Below are 26,898 nucleotides of genomic sequence, written 5' to 3'. Positions count from 1 at the left end.
AATGCTCCTGTTTGTATAGGTGAAAAGTTCGTCGCCTGTTAACAGACTAACGGGCAGACATAAACTGTCTGGCAGACACATGGCTGTGGTGCAGACACATGGCTGTCGTGCAGACACATGGCTGTCGTGCAGACACATGGCTGTCGTGCAGACACATGGCTGTGGTGCAGACACATGGCTGTCGTGCAGACACATGGCTGTCGTGCAGACACATGGCTGTGGTGCAGACACATGGCTGTGGTGCAGACACATGTCTGTGGTGCAGACACATGGCTGTGGTGCAGACGCATGGCTGTCGTGCAGACACATGGCTGTCGTGCAGACACATGGCAGTCGTGGCTAACAAACGACATTCACTATTCATGCAATGAATATTTAGTTCACGAGTCCATTCATACATCAAAATTTCCATTGATTAAATGGGTGAAATTCAAGTAATTGGGAAGTTCAGCGGCCAAGCATCGCAATCATTTCCATTATATTTAATTTTAAGTGATTTGGTGTGGAATCTTGCAAATGCAACGCCAGTTCATCAAATGAAAAAAATGCTTCAACAGTAAACAGTTTAACAGTGGAAACAGCAAATTGACGGCTAGAGGAGAAGTAGACTATTAACAGCAACATTGCAACAGCAACAGTGCAACAGCAAGAGTGCAACAGCAACAGTGCAACAGCAAGAGTGCAACAGCAACAAAGCAACAGCAACAGTGCAACGGCAACAGTGCAACAGCAACAGTGCAACAACAACAGTGCAACAGCAACAGTACAACAGCAACAGTACAACAGCAACAGTGCAACAGCAACAGTACAACAGTAACAGTACAACAGCAACAGTGCAACAGCAACAGTACAACAGCAACAGTACAACAGCAACAGTGCAACAGCAACAGTGCAGCAACAACAGTACAACAGCAACAGTGCAACAGCAACAGTACAACAGCACTAGGCAACAGCAACAGTGCAACAACAACAACAGTACAACAACAGCAACAGTGCAACAACAACAACAGTACAACAACAACAGTACAACAGCACTAGGGCAACAGCAACAGTGCAACAACAACAACAGTACAACAACAGCAACAGTGCAACAACAACAACAGTACAACAACAGCAGTGCAACAGCACTAGGACAACAGCAACAGTGCAACAGCAACAGTACAACAGCACTAGGCAACAGCAACAGTACAACAACACTAGGGCAACAACAACAGTACAACAAGAGCGACATAGGATGAAACAAAAACAGCAACAGAGGAAGCAGGGACATGACAGCTACAAATGCTGCACATCCAGCCGCTGATAACTTACAATAAGAGCAGCAGAACTAGGTCCTGCAGCATTAGCAGCAGCAGCAGCACGCAGAACCAGCAACAGCAGCACCAGCACTTGCAGCAGCACCATCCACAGCAGCACCAGCCACAGCAGCAGCAGCAGCATCAGCAGCAGCAGCACCAGTCACAGCAGCAGCAGAACCAGCCACAGCAGCACCAGTAGCACCAGCAGCACCAGCCACAGCAGCTCCAGCCACAGCATCACCAGCCACAGCAGCTCCAGGAACAGCAGCACTAGCAACAGCAGCTCCATCAGTAGCACACAGCACCAGTCACAGCAGCAGCTGAACCAGCCACAGCAGCACCAGTACCACCAGCCACAGCAGCACCAGCCACAGCAGCAGCAGCACCAGTCACAGCAGCACCAGCCACAGCAGCTCCAGGAACAGCAGCACTAGCAACAGCAGCACCAGCAGTAGCAGCAGCACCATCCACAGCAGCACCAGCAGTAGCACGCAGCACCATCAGTAGCACACAGCACCAGCCACAGCAGCACCACCAGTAGCACGCAGCACCATCCACAGCAGTACCAGCAGTAGCACACAGCACCAGCCACAGCAATTACGCATCACCGCAATGGTGCGCCATAATGGTGCACAGGAAACTCATTGGCTTGTAATTGCGGGTCTTTATTGAACAATAGAAGCGCTTGCTGAGGGCTGGACACGCTTAACTGCTGCGTACCTCAGCAGCTCAGCGGACGGAGGGCTAACTCAACTATTGCGCGGGTCCAGACAATCGAAATTCGCGTGCAAATTTACGAGTTGTGGCGGCGATTGTGAATTAAAGAGAAACTATTGAATTACGTGCCGGAATTTACGGGTTGTGGTGGCAATTATTGATTAAAAATAGATACTCGAATTTCTCGTCCGAATTTATGGATATTGATGACAAAGAGGTATTAAAAAAATTAAATAAAATTTCTCATCTACATTTTCGATTGTGCTGGTAATGGAAATTAATCAGGAAAAAAAATTCTCTTTGAAGTATAGGGGTAGTGGGGAAATCGGAACAGAAAGAGAACAAAGAAATTTCAAGCGGAAATGAATGGCTTGAGCTCAAAAATATGTAATTATAGGACAGTGTGAAAGAAATTTACCTTTGACCACAGATCCAAAATGATCACATTTCCTGCAATATGTGAGGGATTACTGCACTAGTAACACAAGCGATATGTGAGGGATTACTGCACTAGTAACACCCGCGATATGTGAGGGATTACTGCACTAGTAACACCAGCAATATGTGAGGGATTACTGCACTAGTTACACCAGCGATATGTGAGGGATTACTGCACTAGTAACACCAGCGATTACTGTACTGTCTCCGCCATGAAGAGACCTCAATCGCGCGGTTCGAATTATCGTAGTAAGTGTCAACTAATTTGTCCACCGTGCGAGTAATTAAGCCTTTTACCTCAAGCTAATATATCTTCTGCACCATTGACCGCAATTGCAGCCATGACTGTCTCAATCTAGAATGCTAGAATGTCTAGGTCGTCTTAAGTTACAAAATTTTATTTAAATGCAATTTGTCTAGACCTCAAAATTTTCTATAAATGCAATTTATTTAGACCTCAAAATTTTCTACAAATGCAATTTGTTTAGACCTCAAAATTTTCTATAGATGCAATTTATTTAGACTTCAAAATTTTCTATAAATGCAATTTGTCTAGACCTCAAAATTGTCTATAAATGAAATTTGTCTACACTTCAAAATTTTCTATAATTGCAATTAGTCAGCACCTTGAAATTTTCTATGATTGCATTTTGTCTAAACTTCAAAATTTTCTTTAAATGCAATTTGTCTTGACCTCAAAATTTCCTATAAGTGCAATTCGTCAGGACCTTGAAATTTTCTATGAATGCAATTTGTCTAGACCTAAAAATTTTATTTAAATGTAATTTATCCAGACCGAAAAATTTTATATAAGCCACATAGAACGCAAAATTTTCTTTAAGTACAATTTGTTTTCTATCAATATATAATTTTGTAGCTTATATGATCAGTCAATCTTTGTCGGTTTGGTTAAAAATGTGCAAGTAAACCGTCTGAAATATAACCGATGTTCTTTTTTGAAACCAATTTATACGTGCCCGAGCAACAAACAGCTTGGAACAAAATCAGTAACTTGTATAAATCGAAGTACTTTATTATAAAAGTGATATGTTTGAAGAAAATCATTTAATTAACCAACATTCGCTGTTAACTATTCGCGGATAGATTGTGAGAGCAGGGGTTGAGTTGCATGGTATGTTATGATGATGTATAATTCATATTCATTCATTAATACATAATTCAAAAATAATATTGAATTTTTACTATTGTGTTGTAGCCACATGACAAGACTTTTTTAAAAAATGTTGTATGTATTGTTCATTATTTATGATGCGAGGCGAGAATGGCAAGATCGGTGTCGGGGGTGCATTGAAGTCTCCTTGTGTGGCACCAGAGCTTGGCTCGATATTATGAGGATTAGGTTAGGATTACAAGGATTCTCTTAGGATAAAAGCAGCTTTAATAGCTGGGACAGCCCAGCAAAAGACTTTGTCGCGATATGTGCGACACTAGGCCTGCTGCAGGCATAGCCGCAGGCACAGCAGCAGGCCCAGCAACAGGCCCAGCAGAAGGCCCAGCACCAGGCCCAGCAGCAGGCCTAGCAGCAGGCCCAGCAGCAGGCCCAGCAGCAGGCCCAGCAGCAGGCCCAGCAGCAGGCCCAGCAGCAGGCCCAGCAGCAGGCACAGCAGCAGGCCCAGCAGCAGACCCAGCAGAAGGCCCAGCAGCAGGCCCAGCAGCAGGCCCAATAGCAGACCCAGCAGAAGGCCCAGCAGCAGGCCCAGCAACAGGCCCAGCAGCAGGCCCAATAGCAGACCCAGCAGCAGGCCCAGCAACAGGCCCAGCAACAGGCCCAGCAGCAGGCCCAGCAGCAGGCACAGCAGCAGGCCCAGCAGCAGACCCAGCAGAAGGCCCAGCAGCAGGCCCAGCAGCAGGCCCAGCAGCAGACCCAGCAGCAGGCCCAGCAGCAGACCCAGCAGAAGGCCCAGCAGCAGGCCCAGCAGAAGGCCCAGCAGCAGGCCCAGCAGCAGGCCCAGCAGCAGCCCAGCACACGTCATTAGCTGGGCAGGTCATCAGCTCGTCGTCATCTGACGCGATTGTTTTGCGTGCGATCACAGCAAAAATGCAGCGCCTGTAATGACGCCCTGACGCAGCGCTTTGCGAGTGCCCCCCTGCCTCCCCTGTCTCTCCCCCCTCTCCCCTCTCTCTCTTTCCTCTGTGAAATTGGGTTCTTTCACGTGCCATTTATATATTTTGATAATTTCAGATCTCAGAGGAACGTTTTTACTTGGAAATTTCCTGATTTGAGTGAATTCACCTCAACTTTCAACGACTCTACCGTCCATTTTTCACACGGAAGTCAGAGGCTAAGGTGCCTTTTCCCAACAACCCTACTCACCCCTCCCTCCCCACCTTCCCTCCCCAATATATAGTGAGGGGAAGAGGGGGGCGTTGGAGGCCTGAGGCTTTGCGTTTTTCGCGCAGCGCAAATGAGCAATCAGAATAAATTAGGCTGGTAACGAGGCTGAGACGCGACCGTGATAGGGCGAGTCCAACCTACACTTTACTCAGCCGCGAGCTTCCTTCTTGTCAAGTAAGGGAAGTTCATCAACGGCCGACCGTGGGTGTAGGGCGGGGCTTTGCTTAATACTTGAAAAGAAATAATACTTTAATACTTGAAATGAAATAATACTTTACTCAGCCACGAGCTTCCTTCTTGTGGAGTAAGGGAAGTTCATCAGCGGCCGACTGTGGGTGTAGGGCGGGGGCATGCTTAATAAAAGAAAAAAATTACAAATAAATATTACTGAAGTTAATAAGGCGGATGGTCGTGCTTAATACAGAAAAAAGAGATCGCAATTGGATATTAAAGGAGAAGCGAAGCAACGGCTGACCGTGGCTTTAGGGGAGCCATGCTTAATACCTGAAAAGAAATCCCAAATAAATTTTAATTAAGTTAACAAGGCTAGTAATTCATGCATAATATAGGAAAAGAAGGAGATCACAATTGAATATTAAAGGAGAAACGAAGGCAGCCGGCATGTGTTCCTCTTAGGAGCAACATTAACCTCAACTGGGCTTATCCCTATTAAAAACCATGAGAGATGCTTGGGAGGCCGGCTGGAAAGCACGGCCAAAGCTCATTTGACGGTCAATATACACTATGTTGGATATTAATTATAGTTCGTCAGAAAACTGAAGCGGCGATGCTACTCATAACCAGCCAAAACTGTAAGCTTACAAAAGGAAACTTCCTTAGAGTCATAATCTGTGACTCCAATGACTCGAAACATGGCCCAACAGTGTCATTAAGTGTCTCTAGTCTCATTAAGTGTCTCTAGTCCCGTTAAGTGTCTCTAGTCTCATTAAGTGTCTCTAGTCTCATTAAGTTTCTCTAGTCTCATTAAGTGTCTCTAGTCTCATTAAGTGTCTCTGGTCTCATTAAGTTTCTCTAGTCTCATTGAGTGTCTCTACTCTCATTAAGTGTCTCTAGTCTCATTAAGTTTCTCTAGTCTCATTAAGTGTCTCAAGTCTCATTAAGTGTCTCTACTCTCATTAAGTGTCTCTAGTCTCATTAAGTGTCTCTAGTCTCATTAAGTGTCTCTAGTCTCATTAAGTTTCTCTAGTCTCATTAAGTTTCTCTAGTCTCATTAAGTGTCTCGAGGGCCTAATCACTCATTACTCACATCTCAAACCCTCCTCTAAAATGTCGTAACTACGAACAAAGGCTGTTTCCGGCGGCGTATATCAGAAATTCTAAATTAATTTTGCAGCCCTTTTTCAAAATAGAAATATTGGAAATTCCAATTAAATTTTCGTCTTTACTTAACGAATTAAAAAAAATCTTTCTTGAGCATCCTTGAAATTTTAGACAGAAGTTGACAGCCGAGGGTGTCAACCTTCATTTTTCTGCTGCTAAATTCCGCTATTAAATTCCATTTTTTATCCTCATTTGCATGCTTATTCCGTCCGTTAGGATTAGCCTGGTCAATTTAATTCCTTGATTATTATATTATTTATTGCATGGTTACGTTAATCCGGTAAATTAATCTCATGGACAGTAATTCTTGCTTAACTAACCACATTATTTATTTACTCTCTAAAAAAACGCTATTTGCCACTTAAATCACCTACGGTAATCTTTAGAATTCATCTGGGTCAATTAATACGTTAATATTATTCACCACGTAAACAAACAACACGTCAACAAACACCGCGTCAACAAACACCGCGTCAACAAACACCGCGTCAACAAACACCACGTCAACAAACACCACGTCAACAAACACCACGTCAACAAACACCACGTCAACAAACACCACGTCAACAAACACCGTGTCAACAAACACCACGTCAACAAACACCGCGTCAACAAACACCACGTCAACAAACACCACGTCAACAAACACCGCGTCAACAAACACCGGTCGCTCTACAGGGCAATAGGAAGAGGAAATTAGTCTGCTTGTGCAGCTGTTATTAGGCGCCAAACTCGGGGTAAAAAAACTCAATTCGGGGTAAAAAAACTCAATTTAGGGTAAACTCGGCCATCAACAGAGCGGATCTGCCGTATTACGTGATCACATTACGGCGTAATGTGATCTTATTGCGCCGTAATGTGATCGTGTTTACATGATCAAACATTAGAGGCGAATAATTGTGCCACTTATTTGTTATATGTAGTTCGTAATGTGATCGCATATTAATGGATGTGAACCTTAATATATACGTCCGTCATATGATTACATATTTGGGGCTGTGACATGATGGTGGTCGTAAAGCTACGTGGCAGCGCATGCTCGACATGATCGTGGTCGTAATGCTGCGTGGTCGCGCATGCTCGACATGATCGTGGTCGTAATGCTGCGTGGTCGCGAGGCGTGCGACCATCGCCGCGTTTAGCTTTAATTGCCGCCTCATAAATAAAGAAGAAATTGCGGTTCATTTCCGGTGTGTCGCCTCCTAAGCGCTCCAGCACTGCTGGCAGTGACGCTAAATGTTACCGCTCTGCTGGCAGTGACGCTAAATGTTACTGCTCTGATGGCAGTGACGCTAAATGTTACTGCACTGCTGGCAGTGACGCTAAATGTTACTGCACTGCTGGCAGTGACGCTAAATGTTACCGCTCTGCTGGCAGTGACGCTAAATGTTACCGCTCTGCTGGCAGTGACGCTAAATGTTACCGCTTGCAACTCTCTCTCTATAAATATATATAGAAGGAGCCCGAAGATAAAGTGATTCCAACGCTCGGGCAGCTCTGGGACCCAAAATATATAGTGATTCCAACGCTCGGGCAACTCTGTGAGCCGAAATATAAAGTGATTCCAACGCTCGGGCAGCTCTGGAAACACAAATACCGATTCATACTCCTGGCCGCTCTGTGGACCAAGAAATTTTAAATATGAATGACTCGTGTAGCGGCCATTGGATAGTTCGATTGTCACTGAGACCTTCGTAACTACAATTAACGCAGTCCATCAGAAAGGACTTGTACAGGGTGACACAAAAAAAACAGAGCTCATAAAAAGTTGAATAATTTCCACAATACTCAAGTAATCCTGTTATTTGTTTCAGATTCATTAAGAAGACGGATTGATCTAAGAGTCTACCACGTGTGAGCTTCGAGATGCCTTGGACTACAGAGCAAAAGACATTTGCAGTTGAGACATATTTTCGGCNATGGTGTCAGTTGTGTGATGAAACTATACCATTAGAATGGTGTCAGTTGTGTGATGAAACTATACCATTAGAATGGTGTCAGTTGTGTGATGAAACTATACCATTAGAATGGTGTCAGTTGTGTGATGAAACTATACCATTAGAATGGTGTCAGTTGTGTGATGAAACTATACCATTAGAATGGTGTCAGTTGTGTGATGAAACTATACCATTAGAATGGTGTCAGTTGTGTGATGAAACTATACCATTAGAATGGTGTCAGTTGTGTGATGAAACTATACCATTAGAATGGTGTCAGTTGTGTGATGAAACTATACCATTAGAATGGTGTCAGTTGTGTGATGAAACTATACCATTAGAATGGTGTCAGTTGTGTGATGAAACTATACCATTAGAATGGTGTCAGTTGTGTGATGAAACTATACCATTAGAATGGTGTCAGTTGTGTGATGAAACTATACCATTAGAATGGTGTCAGTTGTGTGATGAAACTATACCATTAGAATGGTGTCAGTTGTGTGATGAAACTATACCATTAGAATGGTGTCAGTTGTGTGATGAAACTATACCATTAGAATGGTGTCAGTTGTGTGATGAAACTATACCATTAGAATGGTGTCAGTTGTGTGATGAAACTATACCATTAGAATGGTGTCAGTTGTGTGATGAAACTATACCATTAGAATGGTGTCAGTTGTGTGATGAAACTATACCATTAGAATGGTGTCAGTTGTGTGATGAAACTATACCATTAGAATGGTGTCAGTTGTGTGATGAAACTATACCATTAGAATGGTGTCAGTTGTGTGATGAAACTATACCATTAGAATGGTGTCAGTTGTGTGATGAAACTATACCATTAGAATGGTGTCAGTTGTGTGATGAAACTATTCCATTAGAATGGTGTCAGTTGTGTGATGAAACTATACCATTAGAATGGTGTCAGTTGTGTGATGAAACTATATCATTAGAATGATGTCAGCGGTGGTACTTCTAATATAGAAGTCCCTCTACAGTGAGCTATATAATCTATAACATAGAGCTGACTATAGAGAGACTATATACCTCTAGAGAGCTGCCAAATAGAGGAATAAAACTCCATCTAAGGCTGTCAGAAGGAGGAATTAATAACAATATACTTAACCTAACTAAACGCTGCAGGTTAACGGAGAATGGTCAGGGTTATATACCAGGCAATCCACATGTATGCACGTTGGTTCATTAATAGATTATATTCTTAAGTGATTGGGTAAGTATATTGTTTGTGATGATTGGCTGCGCATATATTCGGCAGTGGTTGGTTTCGTATCACTGCAGTATTATCTAACCGTTTCGTATTATCTAACCGTTCCTAATAATTACGGTCTATTGTAAAAATTCGTTGTTCTTCAGATCATTCTTTTTATAATTCATTCCTCCATGCGTGCACGACTGCCGAGTTTTTCCGAGTCATTGTGGTTCTTCAATCAATCTTGTTATCACTTTTTGTAACATCGTCCTTTTAGCTATTTCAGAATTGCAGTGCCCTGTTACATTAAGAGTTATTAAAGTAAATTCAGCTGGAATAAACTCTCAGTCAGCTTTCCAGCTATTAATTTAACATATGCATTTGCAAAAAAATTATAGTCATTACTCCTAAATTACAGAAACTCAGTGACGATTTCATATCGCAAGCGGAATAATTAAGATACAAAAAGATATCGCTGAGAATCTGGAATTATATTCTCGTTCTAAGTAGTTTATCCGTATTTCAACGTTGGAGACGGCCAGGTGTCTCAAAATTAAAAATTTTGAGACACTTGGACGTCTTTGAGACACCTGGGCTGCCGTACTGCCGTAGGTGTCTCGGTTTCGGCACGATCGCTCGGAGAGGCCTTTGAACTCCCGAGTGTCTCAAAAATAGCGGTCAATTTTCCGTCAGTGGGTGATAATTGGCAGCATCCATATTCGATAGCGATTATCTTCTTACATTATCTATGATAATTAACTGCATAGAGATTCCATAGTGATTGGCTTCGTAAATTTTCCTGAGTGCTTGGCTGCAAATATATCGGCAGTGATTGGGTTCATATGTTATCCGTAGTGGTTGGCTGCATATATCATGATGGTGATTACTCTCATATATTCGCTAGTGATAAATGGTGACTGGTCATTGTGGAGACCGTGGGCTGGTCCCGTGCGGGAGGGAGGCCAGAGATTAGCTCCGTAAATGCGGTGACCAGAGACGGGCCCCTTTTGAGGGGAGCCCAGAGATCGACTAGCAGCGTTGGTGTGGAGGCCAGAGATTGGCTCTGTGAGTGTGACGGCCAGAGAGGGGCCTTGTGAGTGTAGGGGCCTGAGACTGGCCCATGGAGGCCAGAGACGGACGACGAGCGATATGGAGGCCAGAGACGGGCCCCGTGCGTGTGGGGGTCAGAGACTGACCTCGTGGGTGTGACGGTCAGAGATGGGCCCCGTGGGTGTGTAGGCCAGACACGGGCGACGCGTGTGGGGGCCAGAGACTGGCCTCGTGGTTATGGAGATCAGAGATGGGCCCCGTGGGTGTAGAGGCCCAAGACGGGTGAGGACAATGAAACATGGCTGCCGACGTCCGTAGATTTTATTACATTTTACTCGCCACGCCCATCATAACAAAACTCACGGAAGTACAGTATAGTCTCAGTCCCATATTGCTGAAACGCGATGCTGCTGTTCGGTTTCGAATTACTATACATAGCAACTATAAACACATGTATATTATTGCAGGAACCCATAACGTCACTTATTAATAAAAGGTGGACGTTTGAAGGCAAAGAAAGTAGTCTCATACAGCGCACTCCTGGGACCTATAAGCACCAGTTTCGTGTTTACTCGTATTTATACACAAGAAAAGCAAGCCATTCTCGAGCTTATTATTTAAACCTGATGACCTCTTGACGATATTTACGGACAATAAAGTTGCGTACACAAAATATCTATTGAGTTAATTTGTACAATATCTACGCGTAATATTGCAGTTAATATTAGAATATTTACAGTGTGTATTGCAGATATTATTAGGGTATTTACATTGCCTAATGGAGTATTTACAGTATAGTATTGCACTTCACTCAGTATTGCGGCAATACCGAAGAGTACTTGCCGTAATATTGCACTGCACTGGAACACTGCACTGCATCACTGCGCTACCAGACTGCACTGCTACACAGCATCCTACGTATCCTTTGTATGCGTTTAAGTCGTAGCAGCCCCAGGCCACGCTGGACGTAGCAGCCCCAGGCCACGCTGGACGTAGCAGCCCCAGGCCACGCTGTCAGTATTCCGCCACCTGCAGACCCAGCAGGCAAGGGCTGATGACCTCAGTTGGGTCAACTGGTGCTCTCAGTTGGGACAGCTGATGCTCTCAGTTGAGGCCAACTGGTGCCTTAACTTGTGCCAACCGATGCTTTCAGTTGGACCAGCTGATGCCTTCAGATGGGACGGCCGATGCACTATACCTGCTTATTTACCTCTGGCAGTACCGCAAAGTAGTGCAAAGGCAGATGATCAGGAATTTCGCTCAAGAAAACTTTCCAGCCTCTCTTACAGGTCTCAAGGAAGAATTTCACTCCTCTCAGCTTCTTTGTCAAGACACTTGAACAGCCTCGGTCCGGCCACGGAAAAGGTTCCTTCCCGTATAGAGGTTGAACCCTGACCGTTGCCATTTCGCATAATGACTAATGAGTGTATCCCGCAGTGTCTCTTCCTTCTCAAATTTTGGTATGTCACAATCTTGAGGGACTCACTTTCGAAGCTAGGTGCCAGCCCAGTTGTTATTTTCCCTTTGCACATAATAACATTCCCCTCCCGTCACCTGGGTAACGGCCCAGGTGCTTCATCCTCCCCCAATATTTTAGTTCCTCCATTCCACTAATCCTGGAAATGAAGGTTCGCTAGACCGCTTCCAATTGCAACACTGCGCCGAGCATGAGTAGGGTCCAAAGCTGGCAGCAGTACTCAAGGAGTTGTTCTGAACTCCTGACGACGTCCATTCTGAACTACTGCCGACATTTTTATCTGGTTCTGATAACCCTCGAGATCCACCCCATCTGTCGCCTGCCTCTTGCGGTTATTGCCGCTATGTATTTACCAAACTTGACCTATGTTTCCATCAACACTCCGAAATTGTGAAAGAGTTGCATCTCTTCAACTTACATGCCGTCACGGGTGCCAGGTAGCAGTGTTCCACACCAGCACTTCAGCTATACCTCTGTCACTAAGAACCTAAAACTTGGTTCCGTTAATTGAATGTTGTTCACTTGGGCCCAGTCGTATATTGCAGACAGGCCTTGCGGTGAATTGGCTAATTGGAGTGAATGGGCCCCTATATTGAAAACTGGAGGGGAAACTAATTCAGTTAAAATCAACTGGGCTGAAGAGACTAATCTTGCTTAAATTGCTTGGTAGTCCATTGTACCATTTAATGGTTAGCTCCATACAATGTAGATAACGGTATTTTACTTTAGCTCTATACAATGCTTGTAATGGTAGTTTACTGTAGTTACATATAACTAAGTTAATTGTATTTCATAGTAGCTATGTACAATGCAGATTATGGTAGATAAAAGTAGCTCTACACAATGCTGGTAATGGTATTTTACAGTAGCTCTGTACAATGAATTTTAGTTCACGGTAGCTCTGTACGATGCAGTGAGAAGATAGTGACAATTACCCGAAAAAAATATAATATCAATTTTATCAACAAGCTAACGGATTGTACAAGGAAAAGATAATAGATGGCTAGTGCTTGAAAAAATGAAAAAAATATTTACTGTACTGATAAATTGAAGGCTTTTACAAAGATAAGACAATGTCTCTTATTTAAACAAGATGAATCGAATTATATTCATATGAATTTAAATTTGTTCAAGCGTTCAAAATTGCGGTGAAGAGCAGCTCGAAAATTTGAAGGGAATATAAAATTAGTGAATGACGAATATCAAATTAATGAGAAAAATGGAGGAAAATATTTCATGTAATCATATTACATGTATTATTTCATATTATCGAATTTTAGAACTAACAAGAAAAGGAAATAATTGGGACAATATATTGCCCGGGAAGAAAACTAAATGTGATTAGCTTATCTGAAATGAGATATAAATAAGAAAGATAGAATAAGTGAAAACAAAAGTGAAAAAATTAGAAAAAGAAATAATGGTATATGATATAAGTAAACAAATAAATTGGTAGTTAAAAGAAATGGGAAAGAGTGTGAATACAAATAGGAATTGAATGAAAATTAATACATTTGATGCTACCGGACAAATTTTAAATTTCAAATAAAAATGAGATTGTGAAGCATACATAAAACCTGAGGCAGACCAAGCCTCAGTGAGGGGAATGGTCTGGTCTGTAAGCCCCATGCGATGGGGAAGAACAAGGCGGGGTAGACCGGGTAGAAGATAATGGGGAGGCAGGTAGAGAGGCCCCCGAGGGGAGGCCTGCTGAGGCCGTGTGAGGCTCAGATGAGGGGAACGTGAGGCCACAGGACACGACAGCTCTGAGTGCCTCAGGTCTGAGTATGAGATCAGAGCGAGGGTATGTCTCTGACGAGGGCTGTTGCTGCTGCGTGCGCAGAGACTCTGCGCTCCGGCTCAGAGTCTCTGACACGTCTGGCCTCAGAGCGTCTCTGGAATACAAGAAATTTCCGAGTTAGAGAAATTTATTGAATGTTACTCGATTATTAATTATTGATTTTTATTATGGCTTTTATTAATAATATAATTATTTTAACTTATTATTTATTATTACTCGATTATCAACAAATTAGAGAGATTTCAGCCATTATTTATTATTACTCGATTATTAACAAATTAGAGAGATTTCAGCCATTAATCAGAGAAGCCATTGAGATTTAAGATCGTAACGCCATTTGTAGGGTTCAATTAATCGTGAATAATCCGGATTACCGACACAGATTTAAGGATTATCAATACATGTAGAGGTTAAACATTTATATGATTTTGATGGCGACAGATAATGAAAATATTAGAAAAGATATTGCTTATTGAAAAAAGTTTCCTCAGTGGGTAGGCGAAGGAAACTACTCTGAATAAAACATTAATGATTTACCCATTCAATGATGAGTTAAGTAACTGACTCGAATAAAACATTAATGATTTATCCATTCAATGATGAGTTAAGTAACTGACTCGAATAAAAAATTAATGATTTACCCATTCAATGATGAGTTAAGTAACTCACTCGACTTTATCACCGAATAATTCAGTTCACTTAATTTGCCTTCATGGCAATCTAAACGAACCGAACTTGCACCGCACGCACAATATTGTTCACGGCTAATTAAATGAAGTACAATTTGCACGCGTACAATAGAGGGGCGAGTCCGGCGTCTGCCAACAGCCGGCACTTGAGGGGTCAGCTGCAGCTGATCAGGCTAGCAGCTGCAGCTGCAGGCGAGGCCAGCAGCTGCAGCTGCAGACGAGGCAAGCAGCTGGTGCTGCTGCTGCTGCAGACGAGGCTAGCAGCTGCAGCTGATCAGGCTAGCAGCTGCAGCTGCGGACAAGACGGCTCACCTGAGGGGATCAGCTGCAGCAGACGCAGCTGCAGCTGCAGCAGCTGCAGACGGGGCTAGCAGCTGCAGGCCAGGCGGCGGGTAGAGCCTGAAGGCGAGCGGCTTCTGCAGGGCGGCGGCCGCCTGCCGGTAGTAGAGGTCCACAGGCGACATGCCCAGGGCTGCAGCTGCAGCTGACGCGGCTATACCCGCCGGTACGGCCGTCTGTGGTGGCGGGTACGACCACGGATGGCAGTAGCCGGCGGCTGTGCCGTACAACCGTTGCACGGCTGCAAAGTTACCCGCCTCAGCCAGCAGCTCCAGACCCACAGCCGTCTGCCGCTTCCACTTGGTCCTGATGGCCGTTAATATAACGGTTAGTGGCCGTTAATATAACGGTTAGTGGCCGTTAATATAACGGTTAGTGAACGTTAATGAAAAAGTTAGTGACCGTTAATGTAACGACTAGTGGCCGTTAATATAACGGTTAGTGGCCGTTAATATAACGGTTAGTGCCGTTAATATAACAGTTAGTGAAAGTTAATGAAAAAGTTAGTGACCGTTAATGTAACGACTAATGGCCGTTAATATAACGGTTAGTGACCGTTAATGTAACGGTTAGTGGCCGTTGTCATAACGGTTCGTGGCCGGTAATATAACTGTTAGAACCGTTGTTATAACGTTTAGTGGCCATTAATATAACAATTGGTAACCGTCAATATAACGGTAAGTGACCATTAATATAACGGTTAGAAATCGTTAATATAACGGTTAGCAACCGTTAATATAGCGTGTTATATCCATTAAATATCAGTTATTGTCCGTACTTTTGATGGCACGGTTATAATGACCACCACACCTAGTACGGCTATAGGTTTTGTGAGTTAAATACAATGAGTCATCGCCCTCTCACCACTGCCCTCACACCACTGCCCTCACACCACTGCCCTCACACCACTGCCCTCACACCACTGCCCTCACACCACTGCCCTCACACCACTGCCCTCACACCAAATGCCCTCACAAAAAAAACATTAATCTATATACCAACTTTGATTATTCAACATTCACTGCAAATGTAACCACAATCAAAATATTTCGAAAAAATACTCTATTAATACTGCTTCATTAAAAAACTATATGCGTGTTCATGATTAAAAAAGACGCTGCGGACGTTGTTAACGCACTAGCGTTATTGCTTCGCTAATTGCGTTATTGCGTCGCTAATTGCGTAAGTGCGTTATTACGACATCGCCTGCATGAAGAAGAGCGGATGTCTACAAATTAATGCGCTGGGCGTAACTTATACGACAGTCGTGAGTCCTATGGTGATTAGGGATAAGATGGTGCAGGATAAGGTGGTGCAGGATAAGGTGGTGCAGGATAAGGTGGTGCAGGATAAGGTGGTGCAGGATAAGGTCGTGCAGGATAAGGTGGTGCAGGATAAGGTGGTGCAGGATAGGTGGTGCAGGATAAGGTGGGTACAGGATAAGGTGGTGCAGGATAAGGTGGTGCAGGATAAGGTGGTGCAGGATAAGGTGGTGCAGGATAAGGTACCTCACAACACACCCACCTTCTGTTCTGGTACCACACAACACACCCACCTTCTCTTCTGGTACCACACAACGCACTCACCTTCTGTTCTGGTACCAGGTCTTGACTTGGGTATCAGTTAGTCCCAGTTTAGCCGCTAGTTCCATACGGTCCTGTACACTCAGGTACTTCTGACGCTCGAAGTTCTTCTCGAGCGTCTGCAGTTGACTGTCGCTGAAGGCTGTCCGGGCCTTGCGCTGCTTCTTGCAGGGGGGCTGCCCGCCCGACGCGTCACCCAAGCCCCCTAGGTCAAGGGAGAAACACATATTTATTTCTAAATATATGTATTTTTTGTGCGTTATGTATGTTACACACATATTTAATTATTAAATATGTGTGTTTAATATTAAATTTTATCCCTAACAAAATTTAGAGTCACCATAGCTTCTGGTAATCCAAATCAGAAGCTGACGCGTCTGTAAATTTTCACTGGGTAACATAATTTAGAGTCGTCCCAGCTTCTGGTAATCCAAATCAGAAGCTGACGCGTCTGTAAATTTTCACTGGGATAAAAGAGACGAAGGATGTTATACTATTATGGAGTATTCAATATTAAAAGAGATGAAGGATGTTTTAATATTATGGAATATTCAATATTAATCCAAGCCCCCTGGGTCAACGGAGACATACATATTTAATTATTAAATATGTGTGGTCAATATTAAATATTAAAGGAGGTGAAGGATGTTTTAATATTATGGAATATCCAATATTAGCCCAAGCCCCCTGGGTGAACGGACACGCATATTTATTTATTTTATTAAATATGTGGGTATCAGTCTTGACTTGGGATAAGGTTTTTACACACATATTTATTTATTAAATATGTGTGAAGGTTTAAATATGTGTGTTAAATAATTAATATTAAAATAACATGGAATTAATATATTATTTAATATTCATTATTAAATATTGTATATATACAGTAATACATTAATAATATTAGTGAATATACAGTATTTTTTATTTTAATATTATGGAATATTTAATATTAAACGAGATGAAGGATGTTTCGATATTATGGAATAGTTAATATTAAAATAATTAAAAAATATTTTGAAATTATACAATATTTAGTATTAAAATAGATGAATGAAGTTTTAATATTATGGAATATTTCTCCTCTTTTCACCCGTTACGCAATTATCTATTTAATTATTAATATAAGATCACAGGCGGCAGATAACTTCTGAAAGATCTTAAGCGCGCTCAACCGCGTTAAAAAGCCTCGTTTGCAGTTCATTGCTTCAGTTATACTTTTCAAATGTACCGCATCGAGAGATAACTATTATATTAAATAAATATTTCATACTGGTATATAGATTTTAATAAAAATATTATAAATTTGTTGCGTCAACTGCCATGGACATATGTAAGAACATGTTGCGTAAAGGGCTACTGTAACATGTCCTTTACTGTAACATGTTCTTTATTGTAACATGTTCTTTACTGTAACAGGTTCTTTACTGTAACATGTTCTTTACTGTAACATGTTCTTTATTGTAACATGTTCTTTACTGTAACATGTTCCTTAATGTAACATGTCCTTTACTGTAACATGTTCTTTACTGTAACATGTTCGTTACTTATTAGGTAGGTAGCTCGCAACTTGTACTCAGGACACGCAACTTGTACGCAACATGTAAAGTTTAATCAAGTACATTGCGATGTAAATATCATATTTTGGTAGGTAGCATGTTGAACATGTTACAGTAACGACATGAGGACCTCCTGCTTATTCAATAGATATTAGGTAGGAATAGCATTACTGTTGAGTCAATAGATATTAGGGAACACTCTATATATTTAATGCAGTATATGTCATGAATTAAAATTATTTATGTTATTATATGGTTAACAATATTTTTGTGTAAAATTGGTCATGGTTGACTGCAGTTATACAAATTTTTAATATAATTTAGAAGTAATAATAAAAGTTCTATGAGGTTAAACGTATTAGGTACATAATAGAATATTTAAATTTTAATAAGTTTAGAGGAGGAAAGACTTCATTAATTTCAATGAAATTTTAATTGCTACAGATATTTTATCGTTATAAAAATATGAAAATTATTGGGCGCAGGTAATTGATAAATATGAACAAATGAGCTTAGCCCTTATATAAGGTTACAGCTTTTAAGTAAGGGTTCAGCTTTTATATAAGGGTTTAGCCCATAAAAAAGGTTTTCAAGGGTTTAAGTTTTCAATAAGAGTTTAGCCCTTGAATAAGGGTCCAGCTTTAATTAAGGGTCTAACCCTTCAATACCAAACGTTTCTGGGTCTGAATTGACCGTGAAAATAATTACTGTTAATGGTCAATGTTAGGGCGAGAAAGATAATGGGCGTTACTTATCACTTCCCATTTGTATTCCCCGCAGATGAGTAATTTATTAATGTTATTCTAGGACGATTACAGTTGGATTGAAGGCAGGTAGCAGGTAACCATGTAGGGTGCGACCGCGGCCATCATCACCCGACAAAACAAAGCGTCGACACCCCCTCCTGCATCACAATGAGAGGCCGTGTCGGCCTGCCGTCGCTTTATATAGGCGCAGTGTCAACCGCGACTACGCGATGCCAACGACTCATTAAATCAGAGTTTTCTTAGACATGATATTTATTTTCATCCTTCTGGTAAAATAATTTAATTAACTAAAAACTTACCTTTAATAACTTTTTTAACTTTAAAAACTTTCAAGTTAGAAGTATACCACTTTTCCTTCATAAATAACATTTTTTCTTTTATTTTTTCATTCTAAAATTCTATAACTGTTTTTTCCTTCCCGACTCCCCCCCCCCCAACGAAAAAACAACAACCAAACTTTAATTTTTCCCACGGACTATCAAATCAACGAAAACTTCCCTCAAACCTCCCCTCGCTTCCATCAAAATTTCCTTCCCTCTACACTTACACTCGACTTATAATGTGACGCATCACTTCCCTCACCATCCAGATCGCTGAGGGACATTACGAGAAAATATATTAACTAGCAGTGACATTAAAATAACGTCGCTTTACTGGCCTGCAGCGATGTTAATTAAAATAACGTCTTTTCAGCGTCATTTAACTAGCAGTGACGTTAAAATAACGTCGCTATACTGGCCTGCAGCGATGTTAATTAAAATAACGTCTTTTCAACGTCATTTAACTTGCAGTGACGTTAAAATAACGTCNAGGTTGTAAGTGTTATGTTGCAGGTTGTAAGTGTTATGTTGCAGGTTGTAAGTGTTATGTTGCAGGTTGTAAGTGTTATGTTGCAGGGTGCAAATTTAATGCTTCAGGTCGCAATGAATAATAGGGCACAACGATATTAAAGAGACTAAGCAGTTTTCATTCAAAACGGAACTCGCATTTGGAATTTTGTCAATTATTTTAAAACATTTTGTCAATTTTTACAATTCATGCTTCATTTTACTATGTAAAATGATATCGATATTTCTGAATTTTCAAATCAAATGAAAAGTAGAGAGAAATGGAAAATTCTCCCACATGCCATTTGTGGCGGCCACTAAACTGACTAGTACTGACCGCCACTAGTAGATGGCCTACTGGCCTCGTGTGGAGAGAAGACGGCACGGCTACTTAGCCAGCAGCAAGTAGCCACCACTAGAATCAAAAATTTTTCATTCATGTGGCCGGTGAGCGAACAGTTGCAGCGGTAATATCGCTAACTAATGGCCACCTAATAACATCCAATTACACCCGTTAATTGTAATTTTCAGTTACATCTGCCAATTACACATGTTTGTTAACTTGCCTGTTATACCTATCAGTTACACCTGTCAGTTACACCTGTCAGTTACACCTGTCAGTTACACCTGTCAGTTACACCTGTCAGTTACACCTGTCAGTTACACCTGTCAGTTACACCAGTCATTTAAACCTGTGAGTTACACAAGACAACCAGCGTGGCCGTGGGCTGTTACAAATCATAAGGAATACTCACTGTTGTATTCCATGTCGTCCTCCTCGTCGTGGCTGGTCTCATCAAAATCAACTTCGTCAGCTGGTCGACTGTCCAGCTGGTCCAGCCCAGCTGGATGCTGGGCCCCACTGGGGCTTGACAAGCGGGGCTTTTCGGTGTCTCGGGGCCCGCGTTCTGGACCCCTGGGCCCTCGGTCCGGGACTCGGAGTCCGCTGGACCGAAGTATGTCGGTTATCATGAACTTTGGGCGGGCCGTTGCCGCTGACATTTCGGTCTCGTGCGTGGATATTGTTGGGGACCGACGGTGTCGGTGGTGGGGATTTGGTGGGGAATTGGTTTGCCGGCATATGGGGAAATTTTCGGACCTTGGGGAGCTATCCTCAGGACTTGGGGAACACGGGCTGTGTCGTGGGGGAGAGGAAGTCCCGTGGTACATATCATGGGATCCCTTGTTGGGGAAACGTGGGGAGTTCTCCTCCTCATTGTGAGGGGGAAGAACACCGAGCATGTGCAGAGGGGGAGGTGGTGAGGGGTTGTCAGCATGGGGATGATGAGTTGAAGACATTCTTGATAACCCGCGTCTGTAGCTGCAGACTTCTACCGTCATCTTAGTCTGCCCTCTTCCAGGTTATAGGTGATTTATAGGCCGGTTATAGGCGGGCGGCCACCTGCTGGTCAACGCTCGGCCAGCTCTGTTACGGCTCTGATTTTCAATAGGAAACACACCAGCTTCTTCGGATAACACTTTAGTTATTCCGATACAAGCCGCGCTTACTTTGTCCTGAACTACCACAACACTTCTTCGGTTGACAGTACCTTGAAATACAAAGCTTATATTGTAGCAGAATATCCTGTGTATATTCTGTATGATGAGCTCACTATCCTGAATACTGTGTTTGTGTTCCTCCCTATATTCAAGATGTTTCGTTTCTGAATAATTTAATTGTGGCATACAAAAGATACTTCAGTTTTAGGGTACCAAAGATATCTAAGGAGTGCACAGCATCACGCAGATTTAAAACATTGTAACACTTATTGTTCTCCCTATACTCTGCGCAAGAAGAACAAAGGTTCTTAATAGATTAGTTACAAGACTAACTCGATGGTGGTTTCCCAGCAGGCATCCGACGTTGAAACAACGTTGATTATTGGTTGATTTCAGGTTGAAATGTTGAACAACCAAAATTAAACGTCATATCAACGTTGAAATCTGACCAACACTAGAAGGGGCGTAAAACAACCTTATTTCAACGTTGAAATAACGTCGATATTGGTACGTTGAATTTTTACTAATTTTTAAACGTTGAATCAATGTTGATTTCAGGTTGAAATGCTGAACAACCCAAATTATACGTCCATTCAACGTCGAAATCTGACCAAAACTAGAAGGGACGTAAAACAGCCTTATTTCAACGTGGGAATAACGTCGATATTGGTACGTTGAATGTTTACTAATTTTTAAACGTTGAATCAATGTTGATTTCAGGTTGAAGTGCTGAACAACCAAAGTTAAACGTCATATCAACGTCGAAATCTGACCAACACTAGAAGGGACGTAAAACAACCTTATTTCAACGTTGAAATAACGTCGATATTGGTACGTTGAATTTTTACTAATTTTTAAACGTTGAATCAATGTTGATTTCAGGTTGAAATGCTGAACAACCAAAATTAAACGTCCGATCAACGTCGAAATCTGACCAAAACTAGAACAGACGTAAAACAACCTTATTTCAACGTTGAAACAACGTCGATATTGGTACGTTGAATGTTTATTTATTTTTAAACGTTGAATCAATGTTGATATCAGGTTGAAGTGCTGAACAACCAAAATTAAACGTCCGATCAATGTCGAAATCTGACCAAAACTAGAACAGACGTAAAACAACCTTATTTCAACGTTGAAACAATGTCGATATTGGTACGTTGAATGTTTATTTATTTTTAAACGTTCAATCAATGTTGATTTTAGGTTGAAATGCTGAACAACCAAAATTAAACGTCCGATCAACGTTGAAATCTGACTAAAAGTAGAAAGGACGGAAAACAACCTTATTTCAACGTTGAAAAATGGTCGATATCGGTACGTTGAATGTTTAGCTATTTACCAGCATGGAACTAATGTTATCACACCAACATTGAATGAAATACATATATATAACTGTACGATTAATGACCAGAGAATGCAGTTCAATTTTCAAGGAGTCAAACAATTCTTTAGCTTATTTCTATTGCTCATGCACGCGAGCTGCCGTGGTCAAGGTTGCTAAGGCGTCGCGCGGTCTCCAGCGATCCCGGGTTCGAATCCTGCCACGGACGAAAAACAGGTTGGTTCTTCAACGTTGATTCAATCAGAGAATTTGACGTTGCAGCAATGTCGTAGTAGTAACATTGATTCAACGTTGCATTGTAACGTCAGTACGACGTTTCATGAGAGACGTTGCTTCAATTTTCATTCTAAACCTATTTTCACCCCGATCTCAATGTCGTAATGCGTAGTTGTTTCAACGTCGATTCAACCATAGAATTCAACGTTGCAGCAACGTCGTAGTAGCAACATCGATTCAACGTTGCATTGTAACGTCAGTACGACGTTGCATGAAAGATGTTGCTTCAATTTTCATTCTAAACCTCCTTTCACCCCGATCTCAATGTCGTAATGCGTAATTGATTCAACGTTGATTCAACCACCGAATGCCTGCTGGGTTCAGTCCAGAAGGAAAATTAATATATTGTTGATATTCAGGAGCAAAAATACAAGTTTTACTAATCGTTGTAAATATTATAGAAAAAATGGTCTACATTTTTTCAATTGAATAAAAAAATTGGTGGGAATGGTTGGCTAGTAGCGGGGTTTGGAAAATTGAGGGGAGGAATTGTAGTTTGAAGGGTGTAAATATGGCTGGGTGGGGAGGCGAATTGCAAGATTGTACGTGGATATGTAGTTTCGAGGGTAGAATTCCAAGTTGGAGGATAGAAATAACCGACTGGAAATTGGAAATGGGAGTATTATTGAAGGGTAGAAATATCAGTTTGAAAATTGAAAACGGTAAGCTGAAAATGGCAGTTTGAGGGGTGAAATAGGCCAGATGGAGGGTAGGAATGGCAGACTCGCGGCTGAAAATCGCAGACCGAAAATTATAAATGGCACCCTCGAGGATGAAATGTAGGTTTTAAATAAAAATATATGATAAGAGGGTAGAAAGGGCATATACGAGGGTGAAAATTTGCAAACTCGTGGGAAGAAATGGACAAACAGAAGGTTAGGAACCGCAGGATAGAAAAGGTTGGATGTCAAGTTAAAAAGTAGAAAAATTGGATGGTAAAATTGACGGGTTAAGATTGTATAAATGTGCATGCTATATAGGGACAAGAGAAAAAGGGTTGTTATTTGTTCTCATGCATGTTTAACCCTTAAGCTACCAATTTATTGCGATTTCAAAACACCACATTCCAGAAATTTATTCAATGAAAAAAATTTGAAAGTCTATGTATATGTCCACTGGGTCATATAGCGTCAGAGCGCAGCCTGAAATTAAAGGCGATTCATTTGTCCATGAATGAGCTTCATATACATGAACTAAAAATATTATATTGAAAGGCGACATGTATATATATATATATATATATATACATTCATGTGTAGCTGGACACTGAAGTGTTAAAAATATTTATGTATGTCTGTGAATATGCGTGTTGTGAAGACATAACCGGGACATGATATTTTTTTTAATTGGGATATTCTTAAGGTGATTTTCAACTGTGGAGTGGGGGTGTGAATGAACAAAATCAAATTTTTATTTTAGCTGTTCACTATCACTTCAAAATTTGGTAAAATTGAAGAACGTAAATTAAATGTTCGATGAAATGATTTTTGATGATTAGAAAAATATACCAATGCTCACGTCTCATGATAATAATTATATTAGAGAAAAGTTATAGGACTTAAGAAATAGAGCATTTTCAAATCTCTTAAGGATTATATTCTTTAATCCTGCGGATAATTTATAGGGTAATTAATCAATATATTGGAAAATACCCGATGTTACTCTCGCTCAACTTAGGTAATTACCCTCGCTTGATGTCGGTAACAAAATTTTAAAGGAATTTTATTGTTTTATTTATTTTATGTTAATTGAACTTTTATTCTATAAGATTTGAGAACCTTTTAGGGATCTGGTCTCCGGATCATTATTATAATAATGTTATTATAATAAAGTAGGCAATAAGTGTATCCATTTTATATTATATTATTATATTGTGGATATATATGATGTATACGTACGATACGCAACATAATTTTTATTATATTGTGGATGCGTAATACCTTACGAATCCGCGATGCTTATACCGTGTTGGAGTATATTTTATATATGATATAATGTGGTATAAAAATATGCTACATTATACCATACATAAAATATATATGAGATGTTTGACATATTAATAATATACCACATTATATTAAAGCAACCATACCAGATGGCCGTGCCTCTCGATTCCATCAATAAAAATATAATGTGGTATAGTATTATGGCAAACATCTCATATATATTTTATGTATAGTATAATGTAGCATATTTTTATACCACATTATATTATATACATAATATACTCCAACACGGTATAAGCATTGCGGATTCGTAAGGTATTACGCATGCACAATATTATAATATATTATGTTGCGTATCGCACGTACGTATATATGATGCATGTATACGTACGTGCGTATCGAACGTACGTATACATCATATATATCCACAATATAATATTATAATATATTACGTTCCGTATACATCATATCTTAGATATCCATAATATAACAATAACGGAATATATTACTTATTTTCCCAATATACAAATTACACAAAAACTCAATCAGACACACATTAATAAATTATTGAAAAGCCTTCATTTTTTTTATATGCCTATAACGTCAAAGAAATGGTTACTCATAACTATATACCATTATAGTGAAATATTCTACCATTATTATAGATGGTCTCCATTAAATAATGATCCGTCTGTCCAATGAAGTTATTATTAAGATATAGTGACACACTAACTATTATAGTTATATAGATAGCATGCATATATATATAGTTAGTCTCACAACCCAAACACTCCGACAATACATGGATGTGTTATACAATTGTATGTGTTTCATTTGTGTGTCGTGGTGTACTCTGATGTATGTCGGTATATGGTTAAGTATTATTATACTATACTATCTTTTTCAGCGCATTTTCTCATTTATTGTGCTCGTCATGTCCGTCTGTCCGTCCGTCCGTCCGTGACCTCAAGTTTTCGTTAACGAGAAAATGCGCTCTCTGTCACTCACTGCAGTGAGTACTGAGTTATATTTTTGTGTTATTGTCTATTCTTCTAGAATATATTGAATTTTATTGCATCATCCTACTCACATCCAATAGAATCCTGTAAATTAGAGCGTCAATATAATAATGTTAATCTTCAAATGGTTTGCTTAAACTGAACGTCATTTATATTCCAAATTTGTTTAATTTAAACGTTATAAATTAATTAGTTATTTATGAATTGAACCACCATTAACCTTTGAAAATATAACCCAACTTTCATATGCTCTTTACATTAAATATATATAAGCATTAATTATTATACCTTTAATTATAATTATTAATTACCACACTATTAACTCCAATAATTACACCATCGTACGCATCAACAGTTGCACGGTGATGTATCTCACTTAACTGTACGCTATATTGCACGGTACGATAAGTAACATCACTTGTATCTTGTTCCAGAATAACTGCGACTCGTGGCATTAATGGCAGGGATAGTGGCAGACGCTATATCAATCTGTTCTGCCACCAGGGCAATAGTGGCAGACGTTATCTTATATCACTCAGTTCTGCCACCAGGGCAATAGTGGCAGACGTTATCTTATATCACTCAGTTCTGCCAAAAGGGCAATAGTGGCAGAGGCAATATCACTCAGTTCTGCCACCAGGGCCATAGTGGCAGAGGAATATCACTCAGGGCAATAGTGGCAGAGGCAATAGTGGCAGTGCCTGGACGCGCGGCACTGGAGGAGGCAGCGCTGCTGGACTGATCCAGCGCCCCAGCCTCAGCCCCGCCGAGCTGGCCAGGCCCTCCCCCAGCTCCTCCCCCAGGACCTCCCCCAGATGCTGTGGCCTGGAACTCCTTCAGCCGTCGTATCAGTTGCAGCCGTCGTATCAGTTGCAGTCGTCGTATCAGTTACAGCCGTCGTATCAGTTGCAGTCGTCGTATCAGTTGCAGTCGTCGTATCAGTTGCAGTCGTAATAAAATCTGAACTTGGATTAAGTTTGACAGTTTTTCTTTTATTTCGTATTTGGCTTAAATGCCTATTAAAATATGTCTATCAAATGTCTGTTAAAACGCCTATTTAATCACTGAATAAAACACACATTAAAAAGTTGAATAAAAAGTATATTTTCAACGTTTCAAATTTCAACGTATATCCAAATTCAATATTCTAATTCGAATTTAATATTCGAATCATACAGCTTTACCCTGATTTATATGTAGTAAATGGGTACCAAGATTTCTTCTAAGTCTAAAAGTGTTTTTAAAATAATGCTTTAATTTCAAATACTTACAATCGGAATTTAATTGCAGTGCATCCTACGCCAGAATTTTTTAATTCTATATACACTCAAAGAAATGACTTGCATATGGTCATCTTGTCCAAATATCGAAACACTTTCTGTACATAACACGTATATACGCCCTTCTGCTGGGCCAAACTGTG

The 26,898-nt window shown here is 40.8% G+C and overlaps 2 protein-coding genes across 2 annotated transcripts; one reads left to right on the top strand and one right to left on the bottom strand.

Annotated features, from left to right (window-relative positions):
* The first annotated feature begins 79 nt into the window (after window positions 1–79).
* LOC108676507 (putative uncharacterized protein DDB_G0271606) lies at window positions 80–4,450 on the top strand. The gene is made up of 5 exons (XM_018164588.1): window positions 80–335; window positions 633–805; window positions 1,372–1,461; window positions 3,998–4,132; window positions 4,205–4,450. The coding sequence occupies exons 1-5, from the start codon at window positions 80–82 to the stop codon at window positions 4,448–4,450; spliced, it is 900 nt and encodes a 299-aa protein (XP_018020077.1).
* Window positions 4,451–13,263: 8,813 nt separating this feature from the next.
* Window positions 13,264–21,169, bottom strand: LOC108676506 (barH-like 1 homeobox protein). Its single transcript, XM_018164587.2, has 4 exons — window positions 20,145–21,169; window positions 16,240–16,441; window positions 14,627–14,959; window positions 13,264–13,719 (listed from the first exon to the last, which is right to left on the bottom strand). The coding sequence occupies exons 1-4, from the start codon at window positions 20,728–20,730 to the stop codon at window positions 13,419–13,421; spliced, it is 1,422 nt and encodes a 473-aa protein (XP_018020076.2). The 5' UTR covers window positions 20,731–21,169; the 3' UTR covers window positions 13,264–13,418.
* Window positions 21,170–26,898: the final 5,729 nt, after the last annotated feature.

This window comes from Hyalella azteca, unplaced genomic scaffold (genome assembly GCF_000764305.2).
Source record: "Hyalella azteca isolate HAZT.00-mixed unplaced genomic scaffold, Hazt_2.0.2 contig5520, whole genome shotgun sequence".
Taxonomy (NCBI): Eukaryota; Metazoa; Arthropoda; class Malacostraca; order Amphipoda; family Hyalellidae; genus Hyalella; species Hyalella azteca.
This window is presented reverse-complemented; position numbering and strand designations above follow the sequence as displayed.